The 17,222-nt window shown below is 40.1% G+C and overlaps 1 protein-coding gene across 12 annotated transcripts in view; it reads left to right on the top strand.

Annotated features, from left to right (window-relative positions):
- Positions 1-17,222, top strand: part of IQSEC1 (IQ motif and Sec7 domain ArfGEF 1) — a 304,523-nt gene that overhangs the window by 145,619 nt on the left and 141,682 nt on the right. Inside the window, exon 1 of one of the 12 annotated variants that reach the window (XM_081848830.1) lies at positions 3,977-4,102. The exons of 10 other annotated variants lie outside the window; for them this stretch is intronic. In XM_081848830.1, coding sequence (XP_081704956.1) covers positions 4,026-4,102 — 77 coding nt within the window. In that variant the 5' untranslated portion in view covers positions 3,977-4,025. Of the gene's footprint in view, positions 1-3,976; positions 4,103-15,177; positions 15,357-17,222 lie in introns of those variants that run through there. One more of the 12 variants, XM_081848832.1, reaches the window with a different exon arrangement.

The following is a 17,222-nucleotide window of genomic DNA, read 5'->3' as shown; positions in this document are numbered from 1 at the left end:
ACAGCTGAACGCAGCTCACTGAACATCACAATGCGGAAGCTGCACTACGTCCAAAAGTTACTATGCTGTTTAAGCCTGTGAATCTGAAGACAAAGAAAGGAGCAGAAAAATGCCCTTTCAAAGAACCGGCTTTATATTCAGGCTGAGCGTGAGATGAAACTTAATGCATTTTTACTTGTTTGTTTTCCAAGGGAAAGAGAGGAAAGATGGAGAGCATGGGTGTTGAGATTGTTGCGCCTTTCATTCACAAAAGTCCCCATTAGCATTTGCTTTAAGCACAGTACAGTATACTCAGTATTAGAAGCTGTCAAAGTGTCTGGGTGAGTATTTTTTTTAAACCACTAAGCACCTACATTTTGAATGCAGAGAGTGACAAACTTATTTTTTCTTCATCGAAGAGCAGGAAGAGGTCTCAGAAAAGGTCTGAACTTTCTACCACAAAATGCTTTTGATAGTGCCCTGCTGTTTCTGCAGTGATTAACTTTCTCCCTTCCTTGTTTCTCCTGATGAATAATTTAATTTGAGCATATTTGCTTCAGATTGTGTGTATGCATGTGCAGTTGTGTGTAGATAATACAAAGATAGAATAGAACCCATAGCCAAATAATGGAAGAGTAAAGTGGATTTACAAGAAATCCTTTCGTAATAAATCTGTTTCATTTAGGTACTGCTAACAACTGCCCGTGTGTGTGTGTGTGTGTGTGTGTGTGTGTGTGTGTGTTAGATGAGGGGGGTGGTTTGCATAAAGAATTTGGACAACTATTTGCTTTAGGTGATAGTGGAGAAACTCACGTGCCCCGTTCTGCAGCCTAAAGTCTGAATTTTGAATAGCTTACAGGCCTGGTTTCACCACAGTCTCCTGCCATGCTCAAAGAGCACTGGGGTAACCTACTCCTGACTCCTGCCACTTATTCCATACATTAAAGTAGTTGCACAATTGTAGTTGCTAATGTGACACATTTGCTTCAGAACTACTGGTGTGCTCGAGTAGATCTGAATGTGTGCTATGAATGTCTTGTTGTTAGTTGATTTCTCAGTTGTGTACTACTGCCTACCTTTTGAGATGAAAGTTGTGAGAGGCCATCTGTTTCAGAAACAGACATATTTAGTGTCATAATTATAAGCTGCTAAGAACAATGCCCATCTTTGGATGTGGGCAGTAGCTGTCTCTAGAATTCATCCTACTAAAAGCAAAATGGGCAGCAAAAGTTAATATTATTAGTGTTGGTTTCCTATCATGCAGGGAAGCGGGGAATGGCCAAGCTTCCTAACTCCCCAAAGAGGGCTTAAAGCTTTCTGATCTAATGGAGCATAGTTGATCTCCGTAGGGCTTAAATTTCTGGAAGCAAAACAAGGCTACGGCCCATTCTCACCCACCAGATACTACATGAGAAATCACAGCTCCAGTCCCAAAGGCTGAAGTGTCAACGCCAATGAGATTTCTACTGTGGGTTATAATGCGTTAACATTTACTCTGAAGTGATAAGCCTTTTCACCTCTAGAATGGTTCTTTTACATTGCCCAGCCCATTCCCAGTGTCATCTTTCATAGCAACCACTTCAGTATTCATGCACAACATTTCCGTGAATACTTTACAAGCCAAATGAATGGATGAACATGCAATATATTAACTACATGAGGTGATTTTTGATAAATTTCTTGCAAATGTGCTCTGGATAATCCCCTTCACTGGATTCTGAAAGAATAGTGCTATATGGGGCATATCTAAAGCCTGGGATACATTGGGAGTATCTAGTCTATGTCAGAATCCAGATGTAGATACCACTTTACTACCTCCAAAGGGGAGATAAGATGCTTGAGATGTAGGCTCAGGTGTAACTGCTGTCTCATAAAGCTCTCCCCCCACACACCTAAAATGTACACTTGACTAAAACAAGCATTATACTAATGATACACATTAAAGGGGGGGGGGAATTCACCTCACTGGAAACAAGCACAGTGGAAATAGACTTATATTGTTCTACCTTCTTGCAATGTTAGCAATTATTTTTGCTCGGGTAATGCATTTAATTTATTTTATTTCATAAAATAAGCCACTTGATTGGAAAAAAAATATTTACGGGGAACAACAGTAAAAGTTATACAGACACCTCCCCATTTACACAGGGGTTACAATGAGCTCTTTTTAAGGGAAATCGGCCAAAACGACACTGCCAATATGGGTTGCCATACGTTCAGATTTTCCCAGACATTTTTGCCGATTTTTGCCTGGACACTGCTTCCGAGTATGTCCAGGAAATTCCAGACACATGGCAACCCTAGCAAACACCCCATTCTGCCTCTATCTAGGTCTTCAGCATACCACCATATCAGTCATTACTTGCATTTACCACCTCGTCGTTTTCCTTGTTCTATCCATATGCAGACAGGGAGGTTACCTCAGTGTTGTTAGAAAAGGCTACCATTTTAAAAATCAAAATATTTCTACATAAATCTTCCTTTTAAAATCTTGTTTTGCTTGATGCTTTTCAAGAAATTACATTAACATAAGATGAGCGGTCAGAAGGCAGATTAACATATTTTCTAAGAGTAATTCAGTTTCCACAAACGTGTTCTTTTAATATGTGCTTGTCGTTAATTTTTTGAATACTTCATTATAGCTAGTAAGAATGTTTACAGAGGAAATCACAACATTTTAAAAAATAACATAAAATGCAGAATTGAATCCTATAGTGCCTCTCTTTAAAAGATAAGAGACCTAAATGGATTGAGGTTTCAGAGGGTGATAAATGAAAGCTGCTTTTATCATTCCTATTTCACCCAAAGGATTTAAATAGAAAATGCTTCTAATTTTAAAACTCCTTTTCTCAAAGCATATCCTTGCTAATTGCTTATGTGCTCCCATTAGAATAAAAATGGCCTGCCTTTCCACTGTAACTAAATGAGGACTAGCTGCTGTTTCACACTGCTGTTAATTAGCCAAGTCCCAAATTCATCCTCTGCTGATGAGATTGCTCTAATAGTGCCTGAGCATTGCTTGTTACAGACACATTAGATCCGTGTGAGCCAATGGAAAGCTGTCATCGTGCTTCCATTTTAGATTTTATCAATGTGTTCCTGTTACCATAGCAACTGGAATCAACCTATCTTTGGTGGGGGGGTGCGTTATCTTGCTGGCTTTTATAGCTGGGAGCGTGCCCCACTGTGCACCATGTGGTTCAGATGATTAGTTTTTTTTCTTCACAGAGACCTTAACTGGCAAAGTGTGTTGGGATTAAGATAAGCATAATTTATTTTGCCAGTGGGGAGGGGTCTGCACTTAGGCTTGTCACTTCCCACCTCCCTTCCACTCCCAGTCATAAGGAAACCAACATTTTTCATAGGTGGCTTGGCAGACAATGAAGCAGATGTGATTCACACCAGAGGAGCCGGCTTTTTTATATATTAAAAAAAAAAGTTGTATCCAGCGTAGTTACAGAACTGAGGAGTTTCCATATGATGCTGTCTCAAATCTTCTGGGGATCACAGGACGTTTCTACTCAGCAGAGTGTGATATTTGCTTGTCTGTTCCCTAGGAATTTGTGAGCTCTAGGGGTGCTTTCTGAGCGGCCCCCAAGAATCCTGACCGGAATATATGCTAATGATTTATTATCAAAGAGCTTTTGGAATGGCTGGAAGTAGCACTGTTGTTATTTTTTCCTCCTTTTGTTTGTGTGTAATAGCAACTACTGGCTATGTGGGTGAACTCAGGGAAGATTAGCTGAAATGAGGAGCAACTAACAAAGTAAATGAATTTGTAGCCTTTGTGCTACTGTCTCTTTGTATTAAAGTAGTTCATGCACTGTAGCTATGCAGGTGCGGTGCCATGTGGATAAAGAGCTTGCATATATTGGTGGCAACTAGAAAATACACGGCTGTCTGCCTAGAAAAGGGGAGGGGTATTGTATGCAATACCGTTTGGTCTCTCTCTTTTTTCTCCTGCAAAAAGTAGGACATTGTGTGTGGTTTTTTAAAAAAATAAAAAGCGAAAAAGATTCCACTTGCTGCAGTTGAACTGTTTTAAAATGCTGAAGTTAAAGGCCTTCTGCTTGGATTACTGGCAGTTTCTATGTCTCCAGCCTCTTCATGGCTTCTATAAAAGGTAAGGAAATATGAAATCTAAAATGCTTTTCAGTAGTAAATGGCTGCAGGCTGCTGCATTCACTTGCTGTAAGGCACATTTGCATGGTGGGGAAAGGGGTGTGGTGGGGAAATTAATGCAGACTTATTAAAAAGGGTGTAAATCTGCTTGTTCCTTTTAACTATAGTATCCATTGCTACTTCTTCTCTGCCTGGATGGTGCTGTGCTGTGGATACCATTTAATTTGAAACAAATAAGCTAAAACAGCCAATGTTTATTTTAATTCACTCTTGATTTTCTCTCACACACAAGAAGAACAGCTGTTAATGCTAAGGTTTTACATTACGGAATTGGTGCTTGGGTATTGTTTTGGAATGTCTTGGATTTTTATGTAATGTAGATTAATGTTCCTACAAGGAAAAAAGTTTTAATAGAACAGTTTGTTTCGTATGGTATGAAATCAATTGCACACCGTAGCAGTTCTGACAGAAAACTGAAATGATAGATGGTGACCGATGGTCAGAAGTAATGGGACTGGGTGCCGGGTGCATTGTTCTTGCCAAAGTAATGGAATAACAACATAAGCAATTTAATTTGACATGTGTGGTGCACTTATCCTGATGTTTTTATCTAATCTTCAGAGGTCTCAGTATTCAGAATAGCTTATTAGTGAAGAAAACATGTATAAGTAGTTCAGTATTCACAGCAAAACATGAAGGCTGTGGTATTCCACCCCCACCCCCCATAAAATCATAAAGTCCATTTTAAACACAGAAGGTGTTTTTTTGTGAATGATAATTGCAGGTCTATCTATTGTATGAAGATTGCAGGGGTGAAAGGGAAACTCTTCCAGTCGTTTTCAATGAAATATGCCCTTTTAAAACATGATATCTAAGTAAACAAACATAGTTGGGACCCTTTGCTTTCCAACATCGTGGGAGAAGCGTGTAAACTCCTTTTTAAAGTTAAGTTTCAAAACTTAGCAAAATCATGGTGCAGAAGATTGAACTTCACTCTTAAAGGATGGACAGTTCATTCTTATATTTACTGTTGCAGTTAGATATATTTGTTCTTAAAATGTTGAGTGTTTTCCTTCAACTCTGTAGTGTAATACAATTTAACTATAGAACACATTTTTCAACCCTGCTAACACATGCCTAATTAGTACTATTTCATATTAATTGGAATAAATTCAAATATATTCCCTTACAAATACCTGCTTATCCATCTATCTATATTTAGAGTTTACCCTGCAACTGAAAAAGTCTGGGTTTACATACAAGAGTATACATGCATAAATAAATAAATAAATAAATAAAGGCATTCAAAGCTGTGACTATTTTAAATGGGTCACACAGGACATTCAGAAGATATTTAAAGAAAACATTTTTTGCTGCCTTAAAAGTGACAAAAAGGTGTGTGAAAACAGGATTGCACATAATGCATGATGAATGTAAAAATATACTACCCAGTTTCTAGTTCTTCTTCATTAGAGGTTTATGTCTTGTTCTTAATGTTCTTGGGAAAATGCCAGAAGGCCAACAAGAAAAGTGTGGGCATGTGGAGAAAGTGTGAAGGTGTGGGTGGATGTGCAAGAATGAGCGTGTTTTACAGTTTTACAAGACCTGAAATAAAAATCTGGATTTGATTAATACTTTGTTCAGCAGGTGTTCTGTGTGTAGACGTTAGACCGTGCTATTCAGATTTTTATCATTCTTTCATGCTAAAGCTACATAAAGGGAGAAAGGATTTTGCAAATGCAGCTAAAAGAAAAATGTTATCACTGGCTTCCAAGCTATTAAAAATAACACAAGACAGTCAAGACATTCTGCATCCAGTATCATGCACCCACTCCTTCAACAATGTGAGACACCTGAGGTTGAAAAGGATATAACTGGCAATGATGCACTGAAATATTGCATAAACATTTAATCTGTTTCTTGAATCAAACTGTTTTACATACTTTCAAGTCAAAAACTGTAGCACTGTCTTTTATAGGCGCAATGCTATTGCTACTGCTGCAGTAAAATCTAGTTTATTTTCAGAATAACATACATAAAGAAATTATTGGAAGGTACAAAATGGCCTTGGGTGACCCCCTAGGCCTTGTCGTTTCTGAGGAATGAAAAACGTGAGACCACCTCAGCTGTGAGTCTGGGGGACTTGCTCCCTGCCTGTATTTTGTGTTGTTTTTTTTCTCTTGTGTTTTTATGTTGGGGACCACCCTGAAATCTGTGGGTGAAGGACAGTATACAAATTTAAATAATAAGAACCATAATAATTAATATGCAGGAATCAGGAATGTCTGTCTTGTCAACCCAGGACAACAGCTCATGTACTGTGTATATTGTAAATACATGTTAAAAAATGCAATGCATGTTATCTCTAGTGGCTGGAGTTCTTTGTTGTAGGGCAACTCAGATCCTGTTCATGGCCACAAGAGAGTTTTTCTGTCAAGTCCATGGATATTTCAGTATGTATAGGCCAAATCTGTGCTGTAATTCAGATGTAGCCTCTTCATTTCCCCCATGCTTTCAAAGGTTCAAGTGTCCATTTAATCTGTGACAATCTGTTTTACAATCATATGACATTACTGCAGGTTATGCAAAGAATGACTAAGTCAAGTGTTCTGTTTCTATAATGCAGCAAGTGAGAAATGTTGCTATTAACACTATATAAAAAGTAAAAGGTGATAAAAAAAATCTGTTCCCAGCAATGGTAAACACTGAATCACTAACATTCTTCGAAGGTCAGTTGCTGCAATCCTTCACACTTGGTCAGAAGTAATATCTGGAGAAAATCATTCTCACAGGGATGTTGCTGAAAAGGACCTCTACATGGCAACAATCCAATTGTAACATAGAAGTAGTTGCTATGGGGAATTGTGTCATTGTGTTAAAGTCCACACCCCACCCAACAAATATGCCAGGAATATGGTACTGGTGTGTGGAGACTTATAACATCATAGACAACTGTCTAGGCACTTAGCATTCTACAGACAATGGCTGGAACAGGGACCACTCTCATTGTTCTCTACAACTTCTCCATGGAACACGCAGTGTGCATTCCATCCTTAAACTGAGTGCTTCATTGCATTTTTGTGTGTTGAATTGATTATGTTAACCAGAATGCTGACGAAACGTGGACAATGGTCTGAAGGTTCACAAACTATGCTTTATGAAACCCAGAACAGGCATTGGGACTGAGCTATTCTGCCTGGCCCCTTATCTCCTCCCAGATTCCTGTTTGCCAGATTCCCTGTTTGCCAGATTCCTGTAAAGATCCTGACTTATATTAAACCAAATTTCTCCATTATATCCAAACCAAATTTCTCCATTATATCCAAACCGGAGAATTCTGGCTTAGTGTCAGTTAACAAGCCGGGGAAAATAAGGCTAGGTCACATCCTCCCCGTTGCCCCCTTGAGCTCCTCCCCTTGCTCTGGTGCTTGTTCACAGCTTTAGCCTTAATGCATATTCAAATTGGGCCACTCAGACACTTAGGAGCTGTTTCTCTCCCAATATTCTTGTCCAAGACCCTTAAGGCCTATATTACTTTCCTGTCTACCTTCATCATGTTTACACTGTATTTGCACAATAGAGGCCACTAAGGGAGTCATTAGCCTTAATTTACATGCAATTTGAAAGGAAGGCACAGATGTTGTAGATCATGTGTGTCATTATGGTCATCTGTTTTCGCTTTTGTTTAGGCCCCTGTTTTGTTGTATCAGTGGCAGGCAGTAGCATTATGAGATTAATCAGTTTTAACTAGAGCACATGGTTTGTACTTTCAGTATAGTGATAGGATACAGTTATATTACATTGTCAATCATAAGGGTTTTTTGGAACACCAGTAGTTTCATAAGTGATAGCTTCTATGGTCAAAATTGCCTAATCCTTCCTGTCCTCACATTACTTTACTTTTGAGAAGGGGACTTGCACATGCAGGGAAATGAATCTGCTTCTGAACCGCTAATTTGTGCATTACTGAAGCATGCCTGCCTATTCTAAATCTTACTCTGCCCTCCCCCCCCTTCTGTTTCTGAGAGGACTGTACCATGTGCTTAGAACTTCAGTTTCATCAGTTTGGAGACAAAAGGCAACAATAATATTAAAATAAGTTGCTTTTACATAGCTTCTTCGAAGAAATAAAAGCTGTTGGACATCATTCATATTATGTAATAATGAAGTAAGAAGAATTGCTTATACATTTGTTTGGAGGGGGGAACAGTAGGCAGGAAAAAGAGTTAATGCAATTTGAGCTATTATGTGTATTTATAGTCCTTGAGATAGAGGCCAGTTTCCTCCTATCTTGCAGCCTAGGTAAAGGGACCATTAGGTCCAGTCGTGACCGACTCGGGGGTTGCGGCGCTCATGTCGCTTTATTGGCTGAGGGAGCCAGCATACAGCTTCCGGGTCATGTGGCCAGCATGACTAAGCCGCTTCTGGCGAACCAGAGCAGCACACAGAAACGCCGTTTACCTTCCCGCCGGAGCGGTACCTATTTCTCTATTTGCACTTTGACGTGCTTTCGAACTGCCAGGATGGCAGGAGCAGGGACCAAGCAACGGAAGCTCACCCCGTCGCGGAGATTTGAACCGCCGACCTTCTGATCGGCAAGTCCTAGGCTCTGTGGTTTAACCCACAGCGCCCCTCATGTCCCTCATCTTGTAGCCTAGTCCTGTGCATACTGTTAAAGGTTGCTGGGAGAAGGGGCTAAACCCTTGAAATCATTAAATACTACAATTTTGACTATTTGGTATATGAAGGGAGAAATATAAGCTGCAAAGGAATTCCTGGGCTAGCCTGTTCAAAAGGACCTCTGTCCAAGCTTAGGACCATTAAGAAACAATACAGGGCCATTGGCAGTGCAAGAGAACTGTCCTTCCCTCCTGCTCTGAAGTGAGAACAGAGACGGGGGATTTGGAAGGTGGCCAAGGTAACTGGGCGTGATGTCACAGGAAGAGTTTGGGACCTTTGGCAGGAGGCTTGGAATAGCTGAGAAAAGCCCAGAACCATTTTGGCAGGCTGGCTGAAGGCAGGTTGAGAGAGATGCCTTGGACTCCACTGCTGTGGAGAGCAAGCCCCTCTTGAGATGACCATGTGGTAGGATCTGGACTCCCTCCATCTAGATTCAGGTGTAAATTTGTGAATAAATCATATTTTTAAAAGCCACAACTACCTCTGTCATGTCTTTAGTTCTCCAAAGAACCACAGACCCTGGCTGAAGGCCAAGACACCTGGAATTCCGTGCCTGTGCCCGGCTTGGCAGGGATTGGGGTGGCCTGTAACATATACCAGGAAGTAAATCCCACTGAGTTTAATGGGACTTGCTTCCAAGTAAGTATGCTTAGGATTGGATATCAGCTGGATCACTATCTATATTGCCTCATAAATAAGTCCTGCTCCTTGAAGACCCTGCATATCATGAGGAAGACAATACCAGTAAGCTGGAAATCAAAGGGGGGGAGGAATGAATAGAGAGACCTGTTCTGAACTTGTATGTAGAGTTCATGATTGTAGTTGTTGCTAAGAACAAATGCTTTGCTTTCATTTGACAGTGACTTCACCCAGAGCTGGCCTGTGAGTCACAGTGCCTGCAGTACAGCTCTCCAAAGAAGCTAGTGTTGGAGAAATTTGCTGCAACTGCAAAGCAGCTGAGTGTGTATATCCTCCTTTCCCTCCTCTCCAGCATACACTCTCATTCCATATAATTTTTACAGCATGTGCTGTGCATTCTGCAGAGAGTCTGCTTCATAATAAAATGATGGGAGACAGCCAACCAAAGCAAACTTCCAAATGACACGCACGGAGCAAATGCATAAATAATGTAAAAGCTTTCAGCATCTTTCCATGCAAAGCAGTTAGTACATGCAGTCCTTGCATTTGTGACCCTTTGCTTAGCTCTCAGGTTATGTAAATGGAAAAACACCACTGTCTGTCCTATGATAAAAGGCACTTCATATGCTTGCAGTCTTAACAACACATGTGGTATGAAGTTGGAAAGAACTGCTACTTATTGTGGATTCTCTAGGAATTTAGAATATCAAGTTTTACTCTCATGGCACCTTTCCTGGTAATATATTTTGCCTTGGGAAACTAGTATGTGAAGAGATCTGTGTCTAATTCTTCTTCATATTATCACAGTGTATGCCTTCCTTTCAGGTGGATTTGCACAGCGCATTTCTGGTCCCCAAGGGCACGTACTAAGTTGCAGTTTCTGTCACTTTCTAGTATGATGCTTACAGGTACCATATATCAGAAAAGCAGCCAAAGCGAAGGGCAACAGTGAGTGTAAAATCAGACATTCTCCCTTCAACTATGTGGTTAAGTGTGCAGGAGGGAGTGCTATATACAGGAAGCTGCTAAAGGTATTGGTAATATGCACCTGGGTTTGTTTTTTTACTTCTTGTTGCTGGAATTCACAAACTGTTTGAGTGGAGATTTTGTTCATTTCAACAGCATTTATATACTTAATCATCAGAGTCTATAAGCTGATCATCATCATCATCATCATCATCATCACTATCATTATTTTGATTTTGCTCCCAGCGCAGGTATTCTGGGAATGAGAACAGTTCCTCCCCACAGGGCACGGAGCCAAGGGAACTCAAAACTATGATGTAGCATACTTGAGAACATGCACAGAACAGAAGGCAAGAGCGGGAGGTCACCAAATTTGGTCCTAGCTCAGGGCACCATATTAAAAGTCTACCCCATTGTTCCACAAATTAAATTATGGCTAATGCAGACCAAGATTTATCAAGTCCAGAATCCTGTTTTCACCCAGATGTTTCCTGAGAGCTCACAATCAAGGCTACTGGTTATGATGGCTCTTGTTACCATTGGGCACTGGAGGCACTGTGCCACTTGAATACCAGCTGCTGGAGAGCAAACAACAGGAGAGGGCTATTGTCAGTGTGTTCTGCTTTGTATTTCCCTTAGGCATCTGCTTGGCCACTGTGGGAACAGAATGCTGGACAACATGGACCTTTGCTCTAATCCAGCAATGCTCTTCCTACAGTCTTAGTCTCAAATACATCATCAGCATATGGTCGGAGGTGCAGAGTTAATTACCATATTTTTCGCTCCATAAGACACACTTTTTTCCTCCTAAAAAGTAAGGGGAAATGTCTGTGCGTCTTATGGAGCGAATGTGTGGTCGATTGCTGGCTCCCTTTCCGGCCCCAGCCCCTTGCCCAGACCTCCATTGCTGAATGTTCTGCAGATGGAGGCTGTTTGTTTCCCCAGCAACATGTGACTGGCTGATTAGATTATCAGTCTGGAAACAGTAGAAATGGCTCCCTTTCCTTTCCTAAAGAAGCTACAGAACTGTGAGTTGAATCCCATAAAAACAGGATTTTTTCCCTTTGCAAAGTAAGCTCAACGGCTTTGAGCTGATCCTCAAAAAAGGGGCTTTTCGTCTTTGCAAAAGAAGCTGCACAACTGTGAGCTGATCCCCCCCAAAAAACAGGGCTTTCCCCCTTTCCTTCTCTAAAAACTACGTGCGTCTTATGGTCAGGTGCGTCTTCTGGAGTGAAAAATACAGTAGATTTTACTGAGGGAAATAAAAAAGTTTTAATGGCTAGTGGGGCAAAGAAGAAAATTGGGTGCTCTCCTTCTCAAATCTATTTAAAGAGCCAGACATTATAGATGAGCAAGGAAGTTACAATATTCAGGTGTTAGGGCACATGGTGTATTGTTAAGCAGATAAAGCTGAAAATGTAGTTGATTTTCTTGATTGTTAGGGTAAGTGTCCCTCAGATGTAAGGCACTTGTTTAGGTGGAGGCCATAGACTGTAAGAAAAGTCCTCCTGGATCAGGCTCAGGGTCCATCCACTGAAGTGTCCTGTTTTCAGCAATGGCCACCAGATGCATGAAGCCAACAGCCACACCTTTGCCTCCATCTCCCACACAGAAACTGGTAACGCCTCTGCATCTGCAGGTTCCTTTAGCTCTCATGCCTAATAGCAGTTGATAGGCTTAATCCCCTTTTAAAGCTCCCTAAGACAAGGGCTGCTGTCACACCAAATAAATTACTTTCTTTTTCTGTTCTGAAATTACTGCTAATCAATTTCATTGGATGACCCCGAGTTCTAATATTAGGAAAGGGGGAAGGAACCACACTTTGTCTTTCACTCCATTTTTGTTGAGCATTCATTCAGTTTGGAATAGATGCTGTTGGAGTCCTTTATTGTCTGCTTCAGTTTTCACCATCCTACATAAATGGAACCCCAGGGGTAAAAGTAAGCATAAGGTGTGTGGAGTCCAGACTTTTGCAGATTAGACACTTCAAAACCCGAACGTGGGTTGTAGCCCAACGAATGCTGGGAAACAAAGTAGACCCATTGAAATTACTATACCTATGTAAGTCATGTCTGTTCATTTCAATGGGCCTACTAGGCCTAGCATTAGATACAGCTCTATAACTTTATATTATAGTGGTGGAGGTAAGGCAGTCAAGAGAATTCAAAGATTCTGTGTAAAAGGAGGCATTCTAATACCATCAAGTGAGCAGGTTCCTCATACAAATGACAAGCCAATGTTCAGTGAAACTGTATTGGATGAGACATGAATTTTCGGGTGGGGAGTTGGACAGCTATTTAAGTGTTCGTGGAAGACAATCTTACTCGGCTACGAGTGATTGCCAAAGAAGGAGAAGATACCCAGGACTGGAGACACACAAAGTCTCATTAGTGGAAATGAAGTGCACAACATTGTTTCTTCCATCAGGAAAGCTGAAATTTGTAGTTCTTGTCAAGTCTTCTATCTTCATGTTGAGTTCATGGTGCTGTTTACCAGTAAAGCAAGGCAGAAGACCTAGCGAGATTCTTATGAATGAAAGAGACTAAGATAAGTATTTGAATGCTGCAGCGCTGGGAAACAAAAAGACCAATGCAGGCCACTTTCAGAACAATGATGCTTTTATCCTTTTATTCCTTGTTTTGTTTATCTGCTAAACAAAGCCCTATAGATTGAGGGAGACTTTTTATATTACGGTAACTTGTTTATTGTGAAGAAAACTTTTATTACAATTTGTATTTATAACATTCTTAATATAGTTGGGACCCTATACAATGATTTCCCAGCCTTAACACACAAACACACCCCACACACATTCAAGCTAATTCTAAGACAGATTGTTTGTTTGCAATTTAAAGTTTACATACTAGAAAATGCATTCATCTGTTAAAACCCATTTCAAGATGGCAGTCTTAGGAAAATCCTGTGCAAACATTTTTGAGAAGCTATGCCCAATTGATTTCAATGGGTCTATTCTAAAGATGTCTAAATTCAGATTCCTAATTTCCATAGCACATTCTGTGCTCTCAAATAAACTGTGATACTGGTCACTTCCATTTTTCGTAAGTTAAACCAAGTATGCTGATGATGAGTCAAAAGCCACTCCAAAAAGAGATACTCCCCATCTTTGATTTCACTCATGCTGAAAAACTTTATGTTCATTTTAGCTATGTTTATAAAGTCATCCATTCCAATTTCCACTGTAGTCATAGCAAAATAAACATGTTAATTTCTTGTGCTTTACATTTGGTTTTCTTAAGATCAAACTACATATTACATTAAAGACCTAGTATGAAGCGCTATATGGTTGTGTGTGTGTGTGTGTGTGTGTGTGTGTGTGTGTGTGTTTACATTGGAGGGCCAATGCAGATCAAGAGCACATGAAGAAGTTTAACCCCTCCCATCCATGCAGAATGCTGAAATCGAGAGAAAGAGAAACAGAGACAGCCCCAATGCCATATAGTAAAAGATGGGGGGGAGGCTTCCACTGGCACCAATGGGTCCTTTCCCTCTTTTGTCACTTAGTGAGTTAGGAAGGGTAGAGGTTTGGGGGGGCAATGTAGTGGGAGGGAAAAGATTTAGCATCTACCCACCCTCTACACTGTGGTCCTGATTTGGATTGTCCTGGATTTTACTATAGTATAAAGCACACACACACACACACACACACACACACACACACACACACACAAAGCTACAGATTACAAATTTAACATAACATGTAGTTTGTTCATTTTAAATCATTTATAACCTGAGTTTACACCTGCAACTCAGCACCTCTTCCCTTATTTTATCACTGCATTCCAGTTTTCCTTGAGCCTGGCTCCAGCATCAGGAGCTGCGCAGGAAGAAGATTGCTGCAATGCCAACCCAGATATATGAATTAAATTAATTCCATGCCCCTAAACTAATAACTGGTGGCCTGTTGCCCTGTTAGGAAAAAGATGCAGAGCAGGGATGGCTTACGGAGAAGGATTTATGTCCAATGGCTTACGGAGATTTATGTCCAATGGCTTACGGAGAAGGATTTATGTCCACTGGTGATGGCCTTAGCAAAAGGATCCATCAAGGTTAAATTATTCCCATCAGCACAGCAAATCAAAAGATGGATATCATTTTATTCCAGATGTGTGGTGAGCAAAAAGTAATGCTTAACCTGCATACAGTAACTATGGAAAATTTATTAGTGGTATATTATCAGTATCTTTAGCTGTGTAGCAATATAAAATCAACTAACTTCCATACAAGGTGTGACCCTCATACAGCTTATTACTGTTTCACTGAAACATTTACATTTCAGCTACTGAAGTATAACTGAGTGTCCTAGCTGACTGATACATTATATATAATAAGAGGTTTAGATATTCATTCCTACAGTGTGTGTTCATGCCCAGCATTGGAAAATGACTCATTACTTCTTTTGGCGCTAGACAAGTTTTTAAAAATCCAACTCCTGGCTGTTCATACAGACTACACTGTATGATTTAAGTGCATTTTGTAAGCGTACTGTCCTAGCAAATGCTGTTTTGGATCCCTGCAGACAAGAGTTTTTAAAAGCAGTAAAGGCTATCTGCTCTCTTACTGTAATTTTTTTAACTTGATCATCCGAAACAGTGACATGTTACTTTCCAAGCAGCCCTGAATGATCCTAGTTAGTGAATAATGTAAACAATTCTTGTAGATTGTAAAGAAAGCAGTAATTTGAGACCTCTGATGGGAAAGCTGGCTTCCCTCTGTGAATTGCTCAGTTCAAGTCAGTGGAGCTTGGAGGAATCGTTTTTGAGTTCATGAATCAGAGCCTAGCTGTCTCCTGAAACTTGGCTAACTTTTGCTCTGCACCTTCTAAATGTACTACGCTGGATTCTTCAGAATAAGTGTGTGTTTTTCAACACTGCAGAGGAGGTCATGAAGGGAGATGGCAGCGCAATGTGGAATCTGATGTGGAAATACTGCATTTCAGTCAGGACAATCAGGTACCTTTTGAAACTTGTGTGCCTGCCCCCATGGGCTTAGGCTGTTAGCAGTTTGTCCTTAGCTATGTTTCTGATGTCTTCTGACAACTATAGAGGTCTTTCATAATGGCAAGTGCTGATTTATGAAGAATATTTATCTTTCCTAACTGCTTGATTTCAACCGACATTGTAATCCCAAAATGCGTTTGCTACTTTGCAAAATTCTTTTGCGTAGAGTTGAATGTTAGGGGCTATAAAAAAAAGTCTTTATGAATATTTCTGCATTTACTTTTGCTTCTTTTGAGTCACAGATGTTGTGAGTGAACTTTGAACGATACAACTAAAAACAGCAAAAGGAATTGCTGGATCTAAATGTGCCCTTCTGTTGTATTCTCAGCCTTACTTGTATATCCTATATGTTTAAAGGATCCTCTGTTTCAGTACAAGGACAGACTGTACAACAAGCTGGTCAGCTCATATTTGGACAATTCGTATTTGGTGTGCTGAATGTTTTTCCAAGCTCTGATACTGCAGGCTCTAGTGAAACGTATTTGGGGAGTGGCACCATTAAGCAAGTTAATAGTGTTTACTTGCAGTGACTTAGAGGGTTCCTTCCTTATTCCTCTCATGCTATGACTTCTTTATGTGGCTGCCTGTATATTTTGAATGGGGTGTTTTGTGTTCAAGGAAATGCGCAATCTAAATAATCACAGTATTTCACACTATGTAATTATTCACTGTGCTAAAAGGAACAGTCTAGTCTGGATTTCTGCATGAACTTCCAACAACCAGTTCTGTTGTTGTTTTTAATGGAACTTGGCATTTACCATAGATTTTTCTTTCTAAAATCTTAAGAGTAAAAACTCTGAGGAAGCAGTGGGTCCCGAGGGGGGTCCATATGATGACAAAGAGATACTCATTATAGAAAGTGGGATTGATTACTTGAGCTTCTTCACAAAATGCAAATAATGGTTTGGGGTCAGATGAGGGGCACTAGAAAAGTGACTTCCTGGTGTTAATTTATATAGAAGTGGTTTCTCTTATCTTATGAATATTCATCCTGACCTTAAAGACATTAGAAAGTAACCCTCAAGATGTATCCTCAAAAGGTAAATGCTTGTATGCAAAAAGTGTGTTGCATGAAAGACAAAAACAAACACACATAGACCCAATCACTGAGTACATTGAGCATCTCAGATGATTGCATTAGTCAGATTTGCCAACAATTTTCTGGGTTCTCATCATCTTCGTGCCCAGCAACATCACAAGGAGATAAATCTTATAATCCATATTATAGTTTTTGTGGGTATAGCCCTATAGGCAAGCATTGCACTGCTAGAACACCACCTAGCACCTTAAAAGAACATGCATCTATTGTTAATGTTTTTACTGTTTGCTAAATATTTTGCTTTTATCCCAAGCCTTTCCAAATACCTCTGTTGTTTCCAAAGTTTTTAATTCTTCTGGTTTTAATATGTTAATATTATTTTGACATCTGTATTATATTTGACATTCTACTTCTGTGCACCATCCAGGTATTCTCTTAATGTAGAGTGGTTTATGAATTTTGAAATGAGCTCGTTTATTCATTTAACAGCCCTTGGCAATGGTCACCATCCGAGAAATACTAGACTTAAACCACATTGAACATTATCAGTCAAATCGGCAATTGTAACTGGGCCTAGAAACCAGTCAGCAACCTCTCTTGCTAATTTAGTATTGGAGATAGATGCTCCTTCCTATCTGGGCCCAGATCATGAAGTGAGCAGCCATGTTATCTACAAGCTAATGTTAGAAGATAGTCCAAAATAGAGTAAAGATAAAGGTAAAGGGACCCCTGACCATTAGGTCCAGTCGTGGCCGACTCTGGGGTTGCGGTGCTCATCT

Source organism: Podarcis erhardii (assembly GCF_964252035.2).
Source record: "Podarcis erhardii genome assembly, chromosome: 2".
NCBI classification, from domain to species: domain Eukaryota; kingdom Metazoa; phylum Chordata; class Lepidosauria; order Squamata; family Lacertidae; genus Podarcis; species Podarcis erhardii.
This window is presented reverse-complemented; position numbering and strand designations above follow the sequence as displayed.